Source organism: Pteropus vampyrus, unplaced genomic scaffold (assembly GCF_000151845.1).
Source record: "Pteropus vampyrus isolate Shadow unplaced genomic scaffold, Pvam_2.0 Scaffold151, whole genome shotgun sequence".
Lineage (NCBI taxonomy): Eukaryota > Metazoa > Chordata > Mammalia > Chiroptera > Pteropodidae > Pteropus > Pteropus vampyrus.
Window position 1 is genome coordinate 4,903,814 of NW_011888932.1, and position 22,785 is coordinate 4,926,598.

Genomic DNA, 22,785 nt, shown 5'->3' on the forward strand with positions numbered 1-22,785 from the left:
ATAATATATCAAGTAGGGATAAGTTTTAAGGAGAAAAATAAAGCAATGTTGAGAAATTGGAGGTGCTGGTAGGAAGAAGCATTACTAATTTATGTAGGGCTGTTAGAGAAGGATCCTTCAATAGGAAATGAGTCATGAGATTATCTGAAGGTACATTATTCCAAAAGACAGCAAATGCACTTACCTTGAAGTGGGAAAATAATGTGCCTGATATTGTTGAGGAACAATATGGAGTGTAATTAGTCAATAGAAAGAGTCCAAGTTGAGATACTGTAAGGCCATATAAGTGTGTGAGCTTTTATTCTGAGTGAAATGAGGAAAACTGGAGGGGGGTTTTGAGAAGAGTCACAGTGATTACTATGTTGAGGGTGTTGGCAAGAAGACCATTCAGGTGGTTACTGCAACATTACAGTGACTTACATCGGAGTGGTAGCCTGGATTTATTTTGCAGGTAGAAATGGTAGAATCTGCTTATGGAGTAGGATATTCGAGAAGTCAAGAGTAACTCCAAGGCTTTTTACTAACTGAAAGAGTGGAAATTGCCATTTTACTGCAGAGCAGGTTAGAGAAGTAAGTTCAGTTTTGGACACAAATTAAGAGATGCATATTAACTTCTAAGTGCAGATGTTCGATTTTTGTAGACTGTTTTTTGGGGGAAAGGTACTGTCTAGAGATATGAACTTGTGAATCATCAGTATGTAGGTGATTTTTAAGGCATACCAGTGAAAAGAGGTTTAAAAACTGACCCCAGCAACACTCCAACATTATATATGGGAGAGATGAAGAGGCACCACCAGCAAAGTATTTTGCAAACTGGCCATAAACCAAGGGAGGAACTAGGGAAGAGTAGTGTCCTATAAACTAAATGAAGTGATTCAAAACTCAAGAAATGATAAACTAGATCAAAGCTGTTGATGAGGCAGTTAAAAAACGAAAACAGACATGGCCATTTCATTTGGCTGGACAGCTAATGTTGACTTACGAAAGCTATTTTCCTGGAGCGGTAGGATGGGCAAAAATCTGAGTACTGAATTAAAAAAAAAAAAAAACGGAAGTTTCTCTCCCAAGTACTTTCAACAAGTTCTGCTAAAGAAAAATTACCTGAGCTGGGAAGGGTGGTTCTAAACAAACTAGACTTTTCTCATAGAGCAAGCACAACAGTAGGGGGTTTGAAAAAAGGTGTACTAGGCCAAGGAAGGAGACACTAATGCCTGGAAGCTTCTAGGGCTGCTGACTGAACCCAGATGCTGCAAGAGATAAGATCTAAAAGGGCTCCCTCCACGACCCAGGGGAACGGACTGTTTTAACGCCGGAACTTACAATCCGATGTTCGGCTGCTTGCGGCTGTTTACTGGAGAGATGGGCATGGTGGCGACTGCCTGGGGAGTGTGGTCGACGACCGCCTTCCCTGCCCGCTCCTGGAGACCCTGTACCCCAACCCCCGGCGTTAGCGACTCGGGCTGAAACACCCGAATGTTTGCCGGGCGTCATGGAGACGGTGGAGCCTAGGCTCAACAAGCGGCCGCGCGGTTGGCTGGCGGCTGTAGGCCGAGGAGGAGGGCGGAGGCGGAGGGGAGGGCAGAGGGTTGGTGGAGCTAGAGGAAGCTCGGGACGACGACTAGAAGAAGAAGGCGGGCGGCCCCGGCCTCAGGCCCCTCCCAGGCTGAGTCTCCCCAGCTGCAGGCGGATGGATGGGGCTTCTTCAGGCGGTGGCGGCAGCAGCGAAGGTGGCGGCGGCAACAGCGGCAGCGGCTGTAAGTGCAGCCTCCAGAAACCATCTCTCCTCTCCTAGTCCTTTTTGGGATGAGGCACTCCCGAGGTGTCCTCGGTCCCCTTTCTGTCCTTCCCCTCCCCCACCACAGGGTACCGCCCGGAAGACCCTTAACTTCCGGGGAGGGGCTGCGAGAGAACGCGCCCGGCACGCTTCCCCTCCCCGGGTGCCGCCAGCCACCCAAGGCGCATGCGCAGCTCCCCTCCGCCGCCCACCCCCTCCCAGCCTGGTCTTTTGCTTTGGCGGCTGCTGTGGGGCCGATCTTCCACGGCATCCGCGGAGCGCTAGGAATCCACAGCGGAGTGAGTTCGAGTCGGCCAGTTCGCCTCCGCCCCTTTCTCTTGTCGGTCCCTGATTCTGGTCGGGGTGGGGCTAAGATGACCACCCCCTGTGGCTCCGCCTCTTTTCTTCTGTATCTTGGCGTTCTGTCCCAGCCTGGGGGGAGGCTCCTGCTGGCACTGCAGCCCACGTGAGCAGGGTTCTGGGCAGACTGTCCCGTATTGGAGGGAGGGAGGAGAGACTGGAAGAGGGCATTATTGTGAGGGAACAAGGTCCTCCCAACCTGTGGGAGGATCCCTGGGGACAGATGTCTCCCAATCCTTTGAATGAGGTGGTTCTGCCAGCATTTAGTGGAAAGATCTTTGGCCTGGAGCCCATCTCTGGTCTTTGCTTGCTGTATGACCTTGAGCGAGTCACTATCCCTTCTCTGGGCGCCAGTTAACCCTAAAACTTCCTCCAACGCTAAAAACGCTTAATTTTGCAGAAAAGCTTATGCTGTTACAAGACTGGCGGGTCTCCTGAGGCCACTTAGCCAAGATGACCTGGAGAGTTGATTGAACTTTCTTCATTTGTAGGTGGAATGAGATGACCTACTTATTGGGTCTCTTTTATTCCTTTGCCATTGGTTACATATTGCATGACTCAACATTCATTTATGTTTTTCTAAAATTGTCATGGGATCCTTGTCCTAATTCCTAGCTATCTTTTTAAAAATTTGAGACAGGGCGAATGGTGAGTTTGCGGTATCACAGTCTCTGGTCTAGTTACTACTGAGGCTCTCTTTCCTTTGATCCAGATGGTGTGGTGGCTCGATTCTCCCAGTGCCTGGCTGAATTTCGGACGTGGTTAAGAACCAACTGGTTGAGGTTCAATGCAGACAAGACGGATGTGATGCTGGTAGGCAGGGGCACACTTGGAGATTAAGGGAGGGAAAATCCAAACTCCCTCAAGTAGTATAAATATTACATTACTGTTCTTATATGTTCCAGTGTTTGAGAACTGCTGATGGGCCAATAATTGCCAGAGTTTGGGTGAGATAAAAATAACATGTCAACAATATAAGAACTATAAAAATGTCAATTTGTGATAATCTGATAAAATAGGGCCACTGGATAAAAGTCTATGTAAAAATTATGAAAAGAAAAGCCAAAAACTGTTCTTTTGAGAATCAAAAGAGTATATAAATGTTTTTTTGGGTGGCGTTAATAATAAAAATCTAACAAAAAGATGGTGATGCTGACTGTTGCATAGATGAGAGGCCTCCAAATGTAATGCATTACTGCTTTGTAACCTGCATCCTGCCTACTAAAGTACACTCAATTTATCTAAAAAGTCATTTAAAAAATAGTTGATTTTTTTTTTTTTTGGTATTTAGGTATTTTCAACCAAATTAGTAGGTATTCATAAATTATTACCTGCACATCATGCATAGTCTGTCACTTTTAAACAAAAATTTTAAGAAATAGTTTACAAAAAAAGGGGACAGATGAACTCTGAAAATTGTTAGATACAGAATTTGTTTTTAGGGTTTTGAATGTGCTGTATTAATCCATTTCATTCAAACAGCCCCAGAGTCTAAATTGTTATAAGTATTTTCTTGATGCATTTTAAGAGGTACTCTTTTGAGTACAAACACATAACATGTGTTTGTATAGTATGTGTATATATTATATTTCAGTCAGGTGTTGGTACTGAATAAAAGGTTTTATCTCTTCGAATATGTAAATTTCCAAAGAAGTTTATTTATTGGTTAGTTTAAAGTACTGCTTAAAGTATAATTGTGACCCTAAAATGCTTTGGCTAACTGCAAAAATAATAACTCCAAGGGGTTCTGTGTGTGTGTGTGTGTGTGTGTGTGTGTATTATATATAGCCTTTATAAAATTGTTTAATAACTTTTCAGTGGAGTATTCAGCAAATTGTTTAAAAGTAACTTCCCAATATAATAGTAGTTTTGAGTAGCTTAATATGGTAAAAGTTAATGTTAGTTTCCCTGAAAATAAGCCTTTAGGTGGGAAATGGGAGCTAAAGAGGCATTTATTCAGGCTTTGTATAGTGACTTTTTTTTGCTTTGGGACACATTAGCCACAACCTCACATAAATTGGAATTAACCACACTTTTTAGTTTAACTTAAAACATATTACTACAATTAACAGAACTACCATTTTGGATGTCACATTAATAAATACTATAAACTGTAATAATTTAAAATAGCTCATAGGTAATGGTGAATTTTCTCATGCCTTTAACTCTGTCATGCCCTGTTTTCAGCTCTTCTAGTATCAGTAGGCTTTAAACATTTAGTTTTTGTTAACCCAAGTCTAAATATTGACTGTTTGCATTTGAACACAAGAAGACATTTATTGTCCAAACTGCTGAAAAATTGGATAATGAATGGAAGTAACGAGGTAGATTCTGGTTTAATAAAAAGACGAATGTTGCAAACATGAGAGCTTTTTTTTTTTTTTTTTTTGAAGAGAACATCCTCTTCACAACACAGTGAGTCATTGCAGGTGCTTAAGCATCAGCAGAAAAGCCTGGTAGTGAGTGGGGAAACATAGTGAGGGATTCCTACCTGGATAAAGTAGAAATTGACTAAAGACCTCTAAGTCCCATCCAATGATAACACTGGCTAATGAATAGTTAATTTTACATATTTGATACTGAAGAGGTAAGCAAGAATTTCGAGAAGGACTTTGCTTTCCCTAAGGTAGCTCCTAAAATTCGTAAAGATAAGTATATCGCTAGAATAAAATGGGAGTAGAACTGTACTGAATTCAGTAGTAATGTGTTACTGATTACTTACAATATTGGGGCTATTTCTCTTCAGTTTTAGAATCTGAACCTTAAAAAATCACTAAACCCATGTTTACTAAAAAGGAAAGAAAAGTGTAGAGAGGATTTTTTCTCTCTAAATGATAATGCCACTTAAAATTAGTAAAATTGATACACAGTATTAATAAACTTAAAGGCCATTTAACAGTAAAATGGATCCTCATTCAAATATTTCTCAGACCTCGGTTTTCCTAACAATTTCAGAATTCATTCAGTAGCTTAAGAGACCGTGATCCCCAACTTTTTATCATACTTGAGATTTTTGTTGATGGTTTAACTGAAGAATCAAAAATTAAATGGGTTTAAGCAAGCAAGTTATTCCTGTACCTTGTATTTTTGACACTTTAATTTTCCTTTTGGTAACCAGTTAAATGAATTTCATATATTAGCTTTGTATTTAAATGGAAAATCTTTATTCCCATGGTATTATAAAGCCTGAGTTTCTACCTCTAGGCCCCTTATTCTTTTTATCTTTACCCACCTCAAGTATATGCACATCCACTATTCTTTGCCTTTAGCTGTTTCCATCAAGCATCTCTCAAAGTGAAAAGTATGTGAATATGATCTGACTTTTAAAAAAGTCATTTTATTTCAAGTCCTAAGGTAATTCAACAGGGTAACTCTTAGAAACTATATACCTATGCTAAAATATTTATTCCCCCAAGAAATTCTGAAAAACACTTTTATGTAACTACTCTAAAAAAATAAAATGAAAATACTGTACAGTACAGTTAATGGTAAAAATTGTTTGTAGACTTGGGAACCTTAAAGTTTTCCTTTCTCTTCTTTCCCTTGCTTTTCTTTCAGTAGAAAATGTGCATCAGATGTTTATGTTTAATTGGTTTACAGACTGTCTGTGGACTCTTTTCCTGTCAAATTACCAGGTAATGTCCTTTCACTTAGCAGCTACTTCATATACCTGTAAATGCACAAATTATTATTGGACATAAGAATTTCAAGTTAATGTTGAATCTTTGGAACTAAGAAATTGTTTAATAGAGTCGAGAATTTTAAGGAAATATAAATACCTTAAGAAAACAGCCTCTATATTGCATTGCAAGTTAAGTATTAAAGAAAAATTGTATGTGTGCACATTTATGCAATATATAGTAGTGCTGTCATCACATTATTTGGAGGGACTGAATAATTTTAATATTTAATTGGTTGATTTTGGTAGTCTTTAAAATTGCATTAAGAGGAACCCTTGAACACTTGGGAAACGGTCTATTTGAAATAAGACTTTTCTTGGTTTAGTGAAATGTGTTAGTGCACGTTTTAATATCACCTTTGTTTTAGCAAGTATCTGCCTTAGTAATGAGAGTGAAATATGTTTGTTATTTTGCAATGATTGGCTCTGGCAATCATCAGAATGGGCATCAAGGCCAATTGGCAGTTCTAGGCCAATACATTTACAATAAAGTTTCAAATTGCAGGCATTGCACGCAATACAAATAAGCAAGTTCTCCATGTAGTCAGTCGGAGGTCATTACGTCCATCAAAGAGAAACTTTTCAGTATTTTACATTTAAAAATTTTCTCTAATGCGAAAGTCAACCGTTGTACAGTTATGTTGCTACTGGCATCTCAAATGTGTGAGGAAAAGTAAATGAGATATGAGGATGACAGATTACCTAACACAATCCCTTTTCTTAATCTTGGCTCTGACCGCTAAAATTTAGGGATATGGAATTCCACATTTCCCATCGGGAATCAACCAAAAGAGGAACATTTGTCAAGGGATAACCGCCTTCAAAGCGCACTTGCCGTTGTTGCTTCACAGCAACATCCGTTTTCCAGCAAATGCACTTCAAAAAAGACCTACACGTAAAATAACATAACGTATCTTTTTCCTTGCGATGTGAATGCTGGATGCGGTTTCTTTGGCACCTTTCCTCCACTTCTTTAGTCCCTGGAGTCGCAGATACGCTAAGGTGGAGTCGCCGATACGCTAAGGTGGAGTCGCCCCGGGCGGTGATACCCACCTCCCCCCCCTTCATCCTCCCCCTTTCCCCCTTCCCCCACACCCACCTTGGCTCCGCCCCCTCCGCCCTGCTTCAGGGGAGGGCTGCCGCGGGGCCGCGCGCGCGCCCCTGTTCCCGCGCGCGCCCGCGTGCCGGCCTTTTCCCTCCAGTCCATCGCAGCCGGGTCGCCGCGAGGGGGCGGAGTGGGGTGTGGTGGGCGCGCGCGGGCGGCTCCTGCGCGTTCCCGCCGAAGCAGCGGCGGCGGGAGCGGCAGAGACGGCGGTGGCAGCGGCGACCAGAGTCCCATTGCCGAGTCTCACATCCGGGTTCTGGCCGTGACCCAGCTGCGGCCGCCGCGGAGATGTGACCCGTCAGTACGGCAAATATGGCGGAGGTAAGGGAGCTTGCTCCCCCTCCCTGTCCCGGAGCTGGGTGCCCCCGAGCCCGGGCCGGGGAGGAGTGGAGTGGGCCTGGCTAGGAGAGGCCCAGCCCTGCTGGCGCCAGTGCCCACCTGTTGTCCGGAACAGGCCGCGCTCTGGGCGGGAGCTTTCCCTGGAACTTAGTTGGGATGGGTCCGGGGGTAGGAGGAAACGGAGGCGTAGTTGGACTTCGGGGACAGTTTGAAGGGTCCAGTGCTGCGTAGTACTGTGAGCGGATTGGGGTCGGGGGAGGAGGCGCCCGCCGGGCAGGGACGCCTATGGCGCAACTTCGCCGGCCCGTGCTAGGGGCCAAGAGAGGAGCTTTTGCTTCCTCTTGTGAAGTTTCTTCCCTCCCTAACCGAGATGCTGTTGCGCCCTTCCGCGTCACCCCCACCCGTTTGCTACTGACATCCAGTCTGTGTTGGGGAAAACGTAAGGCAGAATGGCCTTTGATTAACTGTAATTTTCCTGATCGTTGTAAAATGAGCGTGAAGAAATAAACCTGGCCTTTCGCAATCCAGCCTTCTAGGTTGGGGGAGTCTCCCCATTTTACCAAACAGTTCGATCCCCCGCCCCCAAGGTAGAACCTCTTTTTCTCTTTACATTTCAGAGTAGTTGCTTTCTATTTCCCCAACCCTCCACTTTTCAGGCATTCTCCCGCCGCCGCCCCCCCCACCCCCCCCCCACCCCCCCGCCAATTTCCAAATCTAGTCTATCTTTGTCCTTTAATTCCCCCTCCCCCTCCGCAACACACTTGGGGAAGATTCCTTTTTTCTTTTTCTTTTTTGGCTCTTTTTTATTAAACAAGTTCACGAGTCCTCTTTCTTCGGTGGTAGTTGTTTTACATGTTTGGGCCTCAAATCGGTGGGCAAGCAACCATTGTTTTGATTAATTCGAACTTAGTATACTACTGGACATTTAAATTTGCTTCTGCCTTAAACATTTGATTTTTTTTTTTTTTTAACTTTTCTTTCCCTCGGAAGAATTTTGTTCTTTACCCTGCGGAGTTCAAGAGGTGATAGATTTCTATGTCTTTGAGTAGGTCTCCTCTTAATGATTGAGTGGTCGGTAAGGCATTTCTCGTGTGAATTACCGTTTTCATGCTCTCAGGCACCCAGAAGCAGATTCAGGAAGTAGGTAATTCTCAATTTTTGTCTTCCGTATTTGCTAAATAAAGTCAATGGTGAGTACTTTCATCAATACCATAATATCTCCTTTTTAAACTTTGGAATGCGGAAACATAATTGGATTATGGAAAAATGTTAATTTAGAGGCTTTTTCATGTACCTGTTGAGTGGATGGACCTAAAGTTTAACTGTTTTCTCTAAAGGCTCTTAGGTTTTCCCTTCTGCTTGCTTTATGGAAACTGGCTTTATTCATCTCTTGGAGTATTTGCTGTTAAAGGAGGATGAGATTTTATTGTAGCAGGACTATTTGCTGCCAGTTATTCTTTTTAAAACACTTAATATTTCGGATGTAAAACTAAATTTAAATCTTAGATTATTTCCATTTCTTTGCTCTGCGTGGTTAAAGAATTGTTCAAGGCACGTGAATTGGAGAAAACATAATACTTTGTTTTCTGGATTTATTCCACTGAGCTGAAAAAATTGTCCTGGCAAGGCTTAAGTGTTTCTTTCCTTCATATATAAAAGAGGAAGGGGTTGTATGTAGTTAAATTTACATATATTTTATCAAATAGTCTTTAATGGATCCCCTTTTCAGTGGATGCCTATTTTATAAGCAGCAGTGTGCTGTCCTAGGGAATGTGGTTTCTTCCCTAGTAGTGCTGCTCACAGTGGTTTAAGTTTTGTAGTCGTATTTTAAAGCAAGATATTGTTGAAGGAAAGTAGTTTAGTATATGAAAATACAGTGACATTTAAGTTTAAAAAAACCTCACCCAGAAATTTTTACTGCCCAGCACACTGAAAACAATATGAAAATGGAAGTATATTAAGATTTTGTTTTCGAAATTAAAGATGGTTGCATTAATGTAAGAGAGGAAAAACAGTGTTTTCAGTCACTAATTTCCTGATATTTTCAAGTGTATATTTTAGTTTTCTTAAAAATTGTATCACTTGGAGAATGGAACTGTCTTGTTCAGTAGAAACACATGATTGATTGAATTTCAAGAAGGAAAATCCTGGATTTTGTCTTCAATACATTGACCTAGTATCTTTTAAAAAATCATCTTTCATGTTCTTCAGTGACTTATAGATGGTTTTCTTTATAATGAATTTGAGAAAAGAGTAGAGTAACCATCTGTGGTGAAGAGGTATAAAGTAAAATTTATAATTTTTTGATTTCAACATTTTAATAAGATGATTTTAGAGAGTGGTCGTATAAAAAATTTTGCTGGAGAAATATTTGGTTTACAGAGTGCTTTTACTTTTATATGAGCTTTCAGATTTCATTCTATATGTTGCCAGTATAAAGCATGTGGTAAAATAATTCAAATGCTGTGCTGTTGCACCTTTGGTTAAGTAGACCTGAGGATCGAAGCTAACTAGTGAAATAACAGTAAGTGCAAAGCAACAATATGCGTTTATTTGATAAATCTGAGGGGGAAACAGGTTATCGAAGAAGCGTGTCTCCAGAGTAAAATGTAGATATTAAGCTTCTGGGGTTTTATTTTTATTATTATTATTCTTGTATCTCACATAGGAGAATGACCCTGACCTTGTTTTTCAGAAAAGTATTTAATTCTTGCATACAAATTACTTTAGATGTGAAGAGAATATACTAATTTTTCATGCTTGGTGTGATCATCTCAATCCATAATAGGAAGTATTTATTTAATGATTCTTTGAACTGTGATAACATTAAAAAAATTTGATATGCTTAGAAGAAATAACATATACTACCTTTCTTAATATTTTCTGGAAATATTTCTCATTGCTTATTATCCCTTAAGATGATTTATCAACCTTCGAAAAGAAGGCTCTTGAAGGAAATTACAGGGTTGTTGTAGTTCTACAAACCAGTGAGAAAGAAAGAACAAGAGGAAGAAATAGTTAATTCTTTGGGTTTTATAAGGAATGTGGAGCCAGGGACCTTTGGGAAGGAACAATTTGTCTTTTATTTCAGAGTCTGTAAACACATAAGGGACTTTCTTCTCAAGGGAAAAAATAAAGCCACAGCGTAGCGCAAGACCTATCTTTTCACCTAGGCCATATTGCTATCATATAAAGAGAGGAAAATTTAATGAACTTGCTTTTCTGTTAGTTTTACTATTTCCAGAAATGATACATAATCTTTTTATTCACTATCACATCTATCCATTCATTTCTCTTAAAAGCATACTCCTTGCTTAGCATTTTTTGGAGTATATTTAGATTTTGTTTTTTAAGGAAATAGGATCATTTTGCCTACTATTCTTGGATAGTGATAAATTCTACTCTAAACAAAACTTGTTTCACTACAATGAATGTAGGCCTATTATTTTCTATACTGGTAATGAAAAAAATATATATTTTTAAATATTTCTACTTCAGAGCTATTAAGGATTTTTCCAAATTAATCAAGAACACTAATACATGAGATTCCCCAGAAGCTTAATTCAGGAGAAGTAATAGAGTGCTTGCTAAGGTAGGAAATGTTGGTTGGGGGAGGTGGAGTCTATAGAAGTTAGTTATTTTTAGAAAATTCTTACAACTGAGATTAATCAGTTTCCCAGATAATTGAGAAATAAAACACTGCCATTGAAACCTCAGCATATGTTTGTAAAAAGTAATTAGCTATAAAGAAATTTCTTGCTTGAATTTCAAATCGAATCTGTTTATTTTAAAAGTTTGCAAATAGTTTCAAAATTCATTGCAATTGATCAACTGTTCAAGTAGGAGTCATTGCTTGGGACCTATTCCTTTTGACTTATTCAATGGCTTAGAAGAATGACTGTTATAATTACGCTAATGTAGATGTGAAATTCATAAAGTAGCACCCCCAGAAGTGTTTTGCAAATGGAGATCTTCTTTTCCCAATAGTCCTAGATTAAACAAATAAATTTTAAAGAGTCTATTAAACATATCCCATCCATTTAGCTAAGTACTCCTTAGTAGTGTTGTCTTTTGTGTAATTCATAATAAAAGTAAAGAACTTAGATCTACAAGGAATTGGAACCAAACTTGAAGAACTCTAAATCTTATCTTAGAGAAAATGAAACAGCAGAATTTATGTAATTTGTCCTAGGTCATGCAGTTAGTCTGTGTCACAATTAAGACTGGAACTTCTGAATTCCTAATGCTTAATAATAGCAGTTCATCCTCTAAGTTATTACTACTGTAGTACATTTGCTAATTCTTACTCCAAGACTCACCAAACCTTTTTTTTATGCCCTAGAATTCCTCAGGGTAACAGCAAAGTTAAATAACTTAATTTTGTGTGGAGGAAGTGGAATGGTGAGCCTTTGGCACAGTCACCTTGCCTTCCCCACTCTGGAGTAGGGAGGGCCCTTAACTCCTTCTTGGCTTATATACTCATGCCCATTGCTATGGGAATCTGACTGAGAATCTCAGATTTGGTGTTTATATTCAGTAGATGATGATGACACTCAAAGAAATGGCAGTGGAATTGGTTTGAAGAGCAAAATTAGTTCAGACAGTTAGTTATACTCATTAAAAATATGCTTTTGATTGCCTGGAATAAGAGTCTGGTAATTACTTTGTGTTTTTACAACCTTATTTATTTATTTGTTAATAATGCTAATATTCTAGTTAATTGATCTTTTACTCCCAATTTATAGTTTTCTGGTGTATGGGTTATTTCTCACCATTTTCTAGAAAAATTCAAAAGAAATATTTGAACAAATGTGAAACACTGTAACACATATTTGTTACAACTGTTTAACAGCTTGATCAACTAAATCATATATGGATGAAAGTATGAAAATTGCTATACAAGTTAATAGAGTTCATTTTTCAATTTGATTTAGCTTACTCTGTGTGTGTGTGTCTGTCTAATATGTTTTCCATGTCAGATAAAACAATTATGTATGTACCTAAAAGAAAACTAGGTTATTTTTCAAAATTATAGACTTATTAAAGAAAAAACAGTGATGAGTACTAGGTTTTCTTAAAAACCTAAAAGTAAAGGAAGAAAATGAAAATGTCTCATAATTCCACAAGATGGTCTCCACTCACTCTCTTTTTGAAAACATGGAGTAAGGCTGGCAAGTAGTTAGAAAATTCCAACAGTACAGAAAGTTATAAAATGAAAAAAGCCTATCTCCAACTCATTCCCTAGTGGTAACCATCATTAACAGATTCTTGTGTATCCTTTTGGGAAAAAAATTTTATGTATATTCCAGCCCATTTACTCTCTCTCTACACTTTTCTTATATTTGTGTGTGTGTGTGTGTGTGTGTGTGTGTGTGTGTGTGTGTATTTGTATTTGTATTTGTATTTTTTTCTCAGTCAATACAAACAAATCAGTCTCATTCTTTTTAATGAATCAGTAGTGTGCCATTGATTGGAAGAACTGTATTTCACTTGTAAGTGGATAAATGATGGACTTTAAAAATTTTTCCCAGCTTCTTGCTATGAACAACTTCGTGGTAGTGAACATTATACATATATATTGGTGTGCTTTTTTAGGCATATCAGTAGGGTAAATTCATGTTGGCAAAATGATCTCCAGTGCAGTTAAACCAACTCTTAATTTCTACCAATAATGTTTAAGTGCATTTTAAATACATCTTAATTCTCAGTATAGAATCTTTACTGCTTACATTTTATAGTTTGAGCTTTTCCTAAAGATAGATATTGTTACAAATTAGTATCTGTATGACATTAGTTTTATTTTTTTTTCCTTCCCCCTTTTTTAATTTAACTGTAGACATTCATTAATGATAGATCGTCGTCGTTTTCCTGGAGGGCGTTGTTAAAGATACCAGTTCTAAGTAGATAGAAAATAGTTTGAAGTAACAGATGACAGCTTGTAGTCACATTTTAAACCACCCTTGAACCAATGAAAATCATTTTAAAAGAAAAAGTAAGGATAAAGGGAAGGAAGGAGATGAGAGATTTTCTTATGAAGTTGTTTCCTTGGGTGGTATAAAAGGAATCTTAAGCAAGCTAGAAACGTTTTATGGTTACATTATCCTGTTCTCTCACTCTACTCTTCAGCTTCCCAGTAGAGGAACCAAATTATAAAGTAGCACTGTTTTGTTTGTTGTGGCAGAATAACTTTTAGTTTCACCTTTTCCACCTACCATGGAACCTTGATGGAGTCACTTTATCTCCCTAGGTTTGCTAATGTATAATATGAGGTAGGTTTATTGTTATGATCAAGTAACTTTATGCATTTGAAAATATGTAGTACTGTATAAAAGCAAGTTGGTTATTCTATCTTAAATACTTAAATAAAAAAATGCCCTCATTCCACACTGAATGTCCTGTATTATGATACTCTTATTTTGAAAATAATCATTTTGTTCGTTGGTTGGGCAAAAGTAATGTTTACAATATAAACTATTTTCAAATGCCAGTTTCCCAGAAGCTCATCTTTTGATTTAATTGGATGTATTTAACTTTCAAGAAACTTAGGTCACTCCCACCCTCCCCAAAACAATATAGGGGAATTTTATTTTGAATATAGAACACTGAAATGTGTATGTATAGATAGATAAACCATTTCTACTTCCCCTCTCCTGTCCTAATCTAGATATGCTATCAGTCACATCATCGTTTTTGAAACATTCCAATATGTCTGATATATTATGATCATTAATACTACCTTTGAACACTGGGTGTTCTACTTAATGCTATATACTTACTAATGCTACCAGTCCTCGAAACATTTGGTACCTTAATGAATGGAAAATATTTGTGAACTTTCCAGAACCTTAAACTGTTAACTATCTACTAATAAAACAACAATCAGTATGATATTTATTGACATTTAGTGCTGTTTGAGGCCTTTTACAAACTATACAGATGCCATTCACAATTCAATCTCTATTATTGCCAGTGTCTATATCAGTGAAAATGTACCATTTATTCTTCAGTAGAGTGACTTATTTTTAATTAGAAAGCCTTTTTTTATCCGAAGACTGCTAAATTGAATAATTATTGGAGTGTTCAAAAATAATTGGAGTGCTTGAAGAACTTCTAATTTGAAAGAAATGCCAGTTTTTCTTCTTTATGCCATGCAAACCTATTTCAAAAGTTTACTCAAAAGTAAAAACATCATTGTAAGGTTACTTTCTGAATAGTGAACCTGGGACCAAGTGAAGATAGTCATGAACAGTGCTCAATAGCCTGGACAGAGGTTGTGCTTAAACTTGGGAAATATGGTATAAATACATGAAATTAAAGCAAATTAATTTTTTAAAGCATTGATTTGCTGTGTAATAATTTGTGTGGTAGTTACATTTATTTTGAGCCATAAAAATGTAGCTCTGCCAGAAAGATGTTAAGCAAGCTAGAAACGTTTTATGGTTACATTATCCCGTTCTCTCACTCTACTCTTCACCTTCCCAGTAGAGGAACCAAATTATAAAGTAGCAGTGTTTTGATTGTTGTGGCAGAATAACTTTTAAATAAAGATGGTGACACTTGAAAATATCCAGTACTGAATACTATCAGTCTCTTGTTAGAGTAAGACAGTGGTATAAGCAAGAGCCATTCTCGTGTAAGAATTAAAAAGGAGAAACAAAATAGGACCCTTGAGAAAAGTGTGCCTCAGAAGAACCTAAGTCACCATGTGAATTTTGGAATGCCATACTTACTATAATAGCATAATGTGGACAGTTTTCAAAATGGAGTTTTAATGCCTAATAAGAATTTGTCTTAGATGATTAGGTTTGAAAAATTGGGCACTTCATTCCTATTTTGTTCTTTCCTCTGTTCCATTACTTAGCAGAAAGGCGTATCCCTATCTCTTTGCTAGTGCTTTTGGCCTTTTGCATCTCTGACTTTTATTGGACATGAAATAGCTCTTAATGAATAGGCAAGGTTTTAGTTATAGTTTGTCATTTGACGCATCTTTTGAGTTTTTGTTATTGAATTTATCTTACAGGAGTTTATGTTTGTAGGTGAATTGATTAAGTTGTGAATTAACTGAATTAAGATAAAACATAGCCACACACTGTCAAATGGTGATATTACTAAAATAAGTTACTAACAGTTTTAATTTTTCCAAATGCTTGTGGCTAAATTTATGAGAGGTAGCGTGGTACAGTAGATAGAGTGTTATAATTGGGAGTCTTTGTGATCTTCCACCAGGTAACTTCTCTAGATTTAGCATGAAATGTTGTTAATTTTGTGATAATTTGCAAGTATGTTGTTTCTTTGTAAAGTTAACCTAATGTACTGTTTGATGCTTAAGTAACATTTTAATTTTTCCTTCTGCTTGCTTGCAACATAATTTTTATTTAAAATAATATGTTAAATTGTTTCCACCTCCCTTCTCACACATTTTAAGCCAGAGATCAGCTTTATAGCAAACCTTGTCCCTAGTTTTCCTGTATTTGTAGGAGAGAATATTTCAGAAAAGTTCAAGATCTAAAATCATGCCTCTTAAAGCACAAATGCTATGAGACCCATATTTGCTTTTAAAATCAGAATCAGTTCCATATTGTCTTGTATTTCTAGATTCAGGAGTGATTTGAATTTTTTTTTATGTTTAAATATGTCAGAGAAAGGATTATATGGGAAGTTTTAGTTTGTCCTAGATAATTCAGACATGTAAACTTACTTTTTGGTCATATTAATCATTGAATAATTCCCATAATGTTTGTAAAGATTACTACACAAAGATGCTAATTTTTCTTCCTTTCTTTCCCCCACCCTCAGCCATCTGTTGCGTCTTCAAGTCCAGGTAAGTATTTTCTGTATATTTTTATAATCTCTGTTTGACTAATATTTGTCCTGTTAGTTGCATAAAGGCTAGAGGAGTTAGACTATCATCTGACTTGCTTTTCTTCTGAATGCTTCTTTTCTCTGGGGAAAAAGAAATGGATGAAATATTTGACTGCCCATGAAAGTACAGGTGAGGCTGCTGTGAGTTCAACCTCATAACTATTTGTGGGTTCTCTTTTTTTTTTCTTTGATGAATTTCCACATGTATTTCCCATAGTTTTTAATTGCTGTTTGACTTGAAGTACATATGAACTGTACTTTTTAAAATGGAGTCACTAACTGCTTAGAAGTATTTGCTTGTATAGGAAATGCAAAGTGTTTTATTTGAGAAAAAAAAAATCATTAAAGCATTTAGTGAAGGAGAGAAAAATAAAAGAAAAATATTCAACAAATGAATATTTAATGTTGTAAATTAAGGAATTTAAGGAAGTTATTTTTAGATTTGACCAGCATCAAGTTTTATCCTCTGACCATATATCTTTGAATTTTTGTATTCTCCAAATACAGTACAGATTCATTTTTTATATGACCTAGAAGTTGCAAATGTGTAATCTTTGGGCCATACTGGGCCACAAAAAATGTTTGGCCAGTGTAGTGATCATTAAAAAATTTGAATATTTTATATAAAAATCTGGATTTAGTTTTCTTATGATTAGTCAGAGGTTTTGGCTCCACTGAGTACAGCATTCCAGTGTAGCAGCAATTGGTTGGAACTTAATAAAATAGCAGTCAGAAAAGGGTCTGGTATTAGTATTTTTTGGCTTAGTGTCCATAGGACTTTACCGAGAGAGAGGACTACCTTCTGCAATGGAGTACTCGGGTTAAAGGACAGCCTAATATAGCTAACGAGAAAGGGAGCTCTTTGAGGCATGGTAATATTTATTTGAAAACATCTCACATATATTGAATAGGTATAATATATTACTGAATTTTCCAAATTATTGAAGCAGTCACCTTTTTGTTTTAAATTTTAGAAAGTTTGTAAAAACGCTTAACATAATGTAAGCCTTTTTAAAATGGATTAGGGTCCTCTTCATGAACACATATCATTGTGCTCTGTGTCTTACATTGTGTCAAGTAGCGATTAGGGACTGGAATACCTCCACATCCCTTCTAAATGACTATTGTGCTAAATTGACAGTTGATTTTGTATTTCAGCTGGAGATGTCTTACTCTTTCTAATATGCTTGGAAGTAAAGTACATTAGGCTTTGTGATATTTCTGAAACTCAAGGATTTTTTTTACTTCCTGGTTTATAAATATGTTCTGGATGGGTTGGAAGTAGTCTGACCTCAGATAAATACTAGATTATCATGTCCTTTTTAGGACATGGAATTATTCCTAATTTCTTTTTCTTTCAAACATAGAAATCATTTTCATTGAAAAAATAGTTTCTAGTTTGGTTTTATTAATGTTGCGACGTTACAAATAGACTGTTATAGATATATTTTTATGAATTTTTGAGATATTTCTCCAAAAGTGATATTAATGAATGGCTTTTTCAGTTTCTATTGCATTCGAATCAGTCTAGGCTGAACTGGAAGAATAGTGGAGCTAGAAAAATACAGTCGTCTTTGATGGCCTTTACTTGCTGAATGCTTATACAGATTGAATGTCTTGGTGTTTTGTTTTTGTTTTTTACTTGTTTTTAGACTAAGGAAGATCCTTTAAGGTAGACAAACGTTTCTGATATTAGGCTTCTGCCCAAAGGAATCTTTATTGTTCTTTTAAGTAATACTAATTGTAGGCAGTTACTAAAGTTGGTGGGAAAAATTAGGAATAGAGGCTTCATGTAAAAAAAGTGTTTGGTCCACTGGTGAAAGGCTGTGTCCTTTGTAATATCTGCACTTTGGAAGAGATTCCAGTAGTAACAGTCACATGACCCAGGCTAAGTGGTTTGCCTGTAGATTTCACCAATGTAAACCAATGTGGAAACACAATAACAAGATTTCACCTCTAAGACTAGTAGTAGCCATTAAAGGTGGATATTTAGGTAGGGCAGGTAATAAAATGATTTAATGCTTGTGCATGATATATTATAAACTGAATTTATCTTTTGAATGTTTGAAATGATCTAAGATTACCTTTTAGTAATTTGGCAAAGCAATGATATTTGCCGTAACTCTGAAGCAAAAATATTTATTTACACAAAGCAGCAGACTCCCTGCCCCTAATAATTTACTGTTGAGATTTTTTTCCCCTAGGAGACAGCCCAATGATGGGCCTTAGCAATTAAAGAAAGGAATATAATGGTTAGTTGGTCCCAAAGAACAAAGTAAAAAGAAGTCAAATAAAAGAGTTCAGATTAAGGGAAGAAAAACAGAAATTGAAAGTTAATAAAAATCAGTGCAGTTTATTGGGAGGGAAAGTAATTAAAGTGAAAAGGGATAAGAGGTTCAGCCACACTTCGTTTCATGTAAGGAGGGTGAAGTGGCAAAGTTTTAAATGTAATTGGCTTTGCAAATAATGACAAAAACAGGGGAACTTCAAGTAAGTTATATAACACATGATTTAGTTTTGTATACTCAAGTGAGCTTTTTTTTTTTAAGTGGTGAAAGAGGATAAATGGTTAGAAATTAAGCATAATTATTCTTGACAATATTTACATCCAATCGGAATTATATTATGATTAGGATAATAGTATATATATAAAGTGGTTCTGTGAGGGTTTTTAGAATCTTTCTGCCTACAAGGGAGAAGAAAAGTATAGCATCATCTGCAGGAGTACATAATTATTGACTAAGTGTCCTAGAAGATTGCTGCGTGAACTGAAAAGCTTTGGGAGTGTTTTCCATTAAAAACTCAGAAATAAAAGTTAGTGATTGAGACAAAAAAAGCTAATTTCCAGAAGAAATTAAGATAATACACTTTTCTAAATGTTTTTATTTTGTAAGTTGTTCTAAAACTGATAATTTAACCTATTTGTACTATGATGTAGGATGATGCCTGATTCAGCAATTAAATATTATTTTCTATTTTATATCAATATTTTTATTGTTTCTCAAAAAGCACAATGACTTCTTAGTGCTTTGTCATCTGACCTGGCTTCAATTCACTCATCTTAGTAAACATAGTCTCTTCTATTCTTTGAGGCAGAGTACCTGTTGTTTCTGAGGCTGTGACTTAGGGAGACTTGGAAGGCACTAAAGCACAGGTGTTGAAATTAGCAAGCCCAGAATTCAAATTCCATTTTTGCCACCTACTGGCTCTATGAGTTTAAACAAGTATGAGAATAAAGTCTTTGAGCCTCAAGTTTTTCTTTTCGTTCTTTATAGGATTGTTTGAAGATTAAATGAGATAATATATGTGAGGTGCTTGAGCATAGTATTTGCTACATAGTAAGCATTCAAAAAATGGTTCTTATTCTGAAAATTGTGGGAGGTGACAAGAACCCAGAGCGTTAGGAATCTCCTTATCTCTAAGAGTTGTATTTCAAAAAATCAGTCTCTGTATCAATTTGTCTTACTTATTGGTTCTGTTACTGGAGTGAAGTGGAGGGTAGTACATCAGTTAATGTAACGTTTACCAGTTTAAACTTTTAGAAGAAATTGCTGATTGATTTTTTAAAATTCATTTGTTTATTAGTAAAGAATGCTTTTGCTAACTTAAGTCCATGTTTGACAATAGCCAAATGCAGAGATAGTTTAGAGAATATGTATGCTCAGCATTTGCAATCTACTATTGTAAGGCTTGACCCTACTGAGTATAGCAGTATTCCTCAACCACAAGGCTAAAAATAGATTAGCTTACCACATCAGTTACCTACTAGATTATTTTTAATACTTTTCATAAGAGTTCTGTGTGCAATTTTAATAGATTTTGCTTTTATATTTTATCTTTGAGTTACTTCAAATCAGAGCCAACTAAGTAATTTAAGGATAGCTTCCTATGTATTAGAATGGATTTTTATGTAAGTGCTGACAGAAGAATAATATTTGAGTACAACTGTATTTTCACTAGATTATATATTCAGATGACTATATATTTCATATGAGCATATATTCTCAGAGGCCATAGGGGTTCATAGTTATTGGGTCTATTAAATATTACTCAAATGATTAAGCATTGTGAATTTTCCCACACAAAAGATCATTCTTATTTGATATGACTATTCTTTACAATTCAAATTTCATGTTTAGAAGATTATAGTACTCTCTTCTGTAAAAGTGTGCTGTACACACTTTTTTTTAAAGCTATACTCCCCCTTCCCAGTTTTGCCGTTGTAACTGTATATAGAGATGAGGCAAGACGAAAATTAATCTCTTAAATTCCTTAGAGGAGATTTTTTTTGGGGGGGGTGGAGGATGTTATGAGTAAGGGTAAGAATTTCAGAAAACAATAAATGTGCGTAGCTTTTCCCTAGTACTTTTATTTGATTTACATCCAGCCTCAAATAACAGTATTTTAAAATAATATTAACAAAATACACATAATTTGGTTTACCAAACTTTTAAAAATATTCTTTACCAGGAGGTTCAGCAACATCAGATGACCATGAATTCGATCCATCAGCTGACATGCTGGTTCATGATTTTGATGATGAACGAACATTAGAAGAAGAAGAAATGATGGAAGGAGAAACAAACTTCAGTTCTGAAATAGAGGATCTTGCAAGGGTAAATAACAATAAGAGCTAGAGGATGAAGCAGATATAACATTTTTGTGGAGAGAGGAAACACTTGAAATTTTGGTTCTTGTGTTTTTGGGGAAAGTGATGTTATATAAAATCTCTACTGAAAAATTCTATGTGGTCGCAGGTGAGATATTTAAAGTTCGAAATTAAAGTTTTTTTTTTTTTTTTTTAAAGATATAACTTCATTATGTGAAATAGAATCCAAATAGTTACTTTTGTAAAATATCACAGGTATTGAGCCAAAAATGACTATAAAAGAATCAGATTTCTTTTTATATACCTTTTGTCCTCTGTCAATCACTGCACCTTTTGTTTACTCCCCTTCATAACCAAAATTTAAGAGTTCTCATCTTCCCATTTCCCATTTACTCCATAAAGTGCTCTAGGTTGTCTCTGCCCCTTCTTATCAAGATGACCCATGATTTTATTATTATATCTATTGGTCACTTTTCTCTCTGCTCTCAGTGGTATTTGACCCAATTTACCACTCCCTTCTTTTACTTGAATTCTGGAGTCCCCTGCTGTCCAGTTTTTCCTATCTATCTGTTCTTATTCAGTATCCTTTGCCGACTCATCTTCCTTTACCCAAGGTTTAAGTTTGAAATTTCCCAGTTCTGGACTTTCTTTTCTTCTGTCTCTAGATCAGTGCTTCTCAAAATGTAGTATGAGAGTCAACTGCTTCAGAATTGCTGTTGGACTTATTAAGAAATAGGAACTTCTGTACCTCTCCCTAGGCATACTGAAGCAGAGTCTTGGGTGCTCAAATCTGTATCTTCATTAAGTACGCACGTCACTTTGAAAATTACTAAACTATTAGGTGATCTTACCTAATCTATTCTATGTCTGTATGTTTAATACCTTAGTTTGTTTTTCTAGAATTAACATATTTCTTATCTCTGATTTTGTTTAAACACTTGCTTGACACTTGTGCTTGGATATCTCAATAGACAGCTTTAAAATTTCCAAAACAGAGCTATTGATAGATATTCTCTTTCTCTACCTGACTTTTCTGTCTTCTCCATCTCAGTAAAAAATAGCACTGCTATTTACCTTATTGCCTAAGTCAGAAACCAGGGAGTCTTCCTTCATTCCTGATACCCATTCCTAAATAAGCGTATCATATCTAGCCACAAAAATATCTCTTATCTGACGTTTGCTCTATGTCCGCTGTTACCCTCTAGCCCAGGTAACCATAATTTCTAGCCTAGACTATTGCTGTAGCTCCCTAACCAGTTTCTCCATTTCTTCTTTGCCATTCTTCTCTCTAATAAATTTCTACAGCAGCCTCAATGATCTTTTCAAAATATAAATCAGTTTATGTCAACATACAGTTTAAAACTTTTCAGTGGCTTTCTGTTATACCAGAAGAAAAACCAGACTCCTTGACTTGGCCAACGAGGCCACTTACATGATATGGTCCTTCATCTATGTATTACGCTGTGCTTGTCATGCTCTTCCAGTACCAGATCAGCTACTTTCATTCTTTGATGTGTTTTCTTTCTGCTTCAAGGCTTTTCAGCTCATTCCCACTCTGGAAAGTGCTTTCGAGACTAGCATCTTATTCTCTTAAGCCTGGACTTAACATTGCCTACTCAGAATGGCCTTTTCTGTCCCCTGTTCATTTTTTTTCCTAACTACTGTACCCAATTCAGTGCTTTCTTTATACCTACACAATTTGTAATTATGTTTATTTAATTTATTGTCTGTATCTTCCTTTAGTTCCATGAGAAGAGGGAATATGTTCATCTTATTTTCCAGTGTATTTTATGGTACTTAGCAAGAGTGGTCACTCAAAGTTTTGAATGAATGGATAAATCAATCTGATATGCTCTAATTAAAATTTGTTACATATATGGTCTGCTGTACTCCATGATAAAACGAACATAAGAAAAAATAAGATATATTGCCAGCCTTTAAGCATTTAGTGTACATAATATCATGGGAAAAAAAGGAATTATTATACTTTTATAGTAATGAAGACTCTCAGAATTTTAGTTGGAACTTTTTAAAGTGTACATTTCAAGAGCTGGAAA

The 22,785-nt window shown here is 36.5% G+C and overlaps 2 protein-coding genes across 9 annotated transcripts in view; one reads left to right on the forward strand and one right to left on the reverse strand.

Annotated features, from left to right (window-relative positions):
- The window catches only part of WDR78 (WD repeat domain 78), an 82,041-nt gene extending 80,466 nt beyond the window's left edge, over positions 1 to 1,575 (reverse strand). The window contains 2 exon segments of the mRNA XM_011369602.2: positions 1,321 to 1,388; positions 1,390 to 1,575. Of these exon segments, the coding sequence (XP_011367904.1) occupies positions 1,321 to 1,388; positions 1,390 to 1,491 (170 nt within the window). The 5' untranslated portion in view covers positions 1,492 to 1,575.
- Positions 1,555 to 22,785, forward strand: part of MIER1 (MIER1 transcriptional regulator) — a 57,131-nt gene continuing 35,900 nt past the window's right edge. Inside the window, exons 1-6 of one of the 8 annotated variants that reach the window (XM_023536212.1) lie at positions 1,673 to 1,754; positions 2,847 to 2,947; positions 5,696 to 5,769; positions 16,054 to 16,078; positions 16,213 to 16,249; positions 20,590 to 20,735. In XM_023536212.1, the coding sequence (XP_023391980.1) occupies positions 1,688 to 1,754; positions 2,847 to 2,947; positions 5,696 to 5,769; positions 16,054 to 16,078; positions 16,213 to 16,249; positions 20,590 to 20,735 (450 nt within the window). In that variant the 5' untranslated portion in view covers positions 1,673 to 1,687. Of the gene's footprint in view, positions 1,755 to 1,937; positions 2,074 to 2,846; positions 2,948 to 5,692; positions 5,770 to 7,074; positions 7,240 to 8,006; positions 8,448 to 16,053; positions 16,079 to 16,212; positions 16,250 to 18,812; positions 18,934 to 20,589; positions 20,736 to 22,785 lie in introns of those variants that run through there. The other 7 variants (XM_011369593.2, XM_011369594.2, XM_011369591.2 and 4 more) reach the window with 7 other exon arrangements.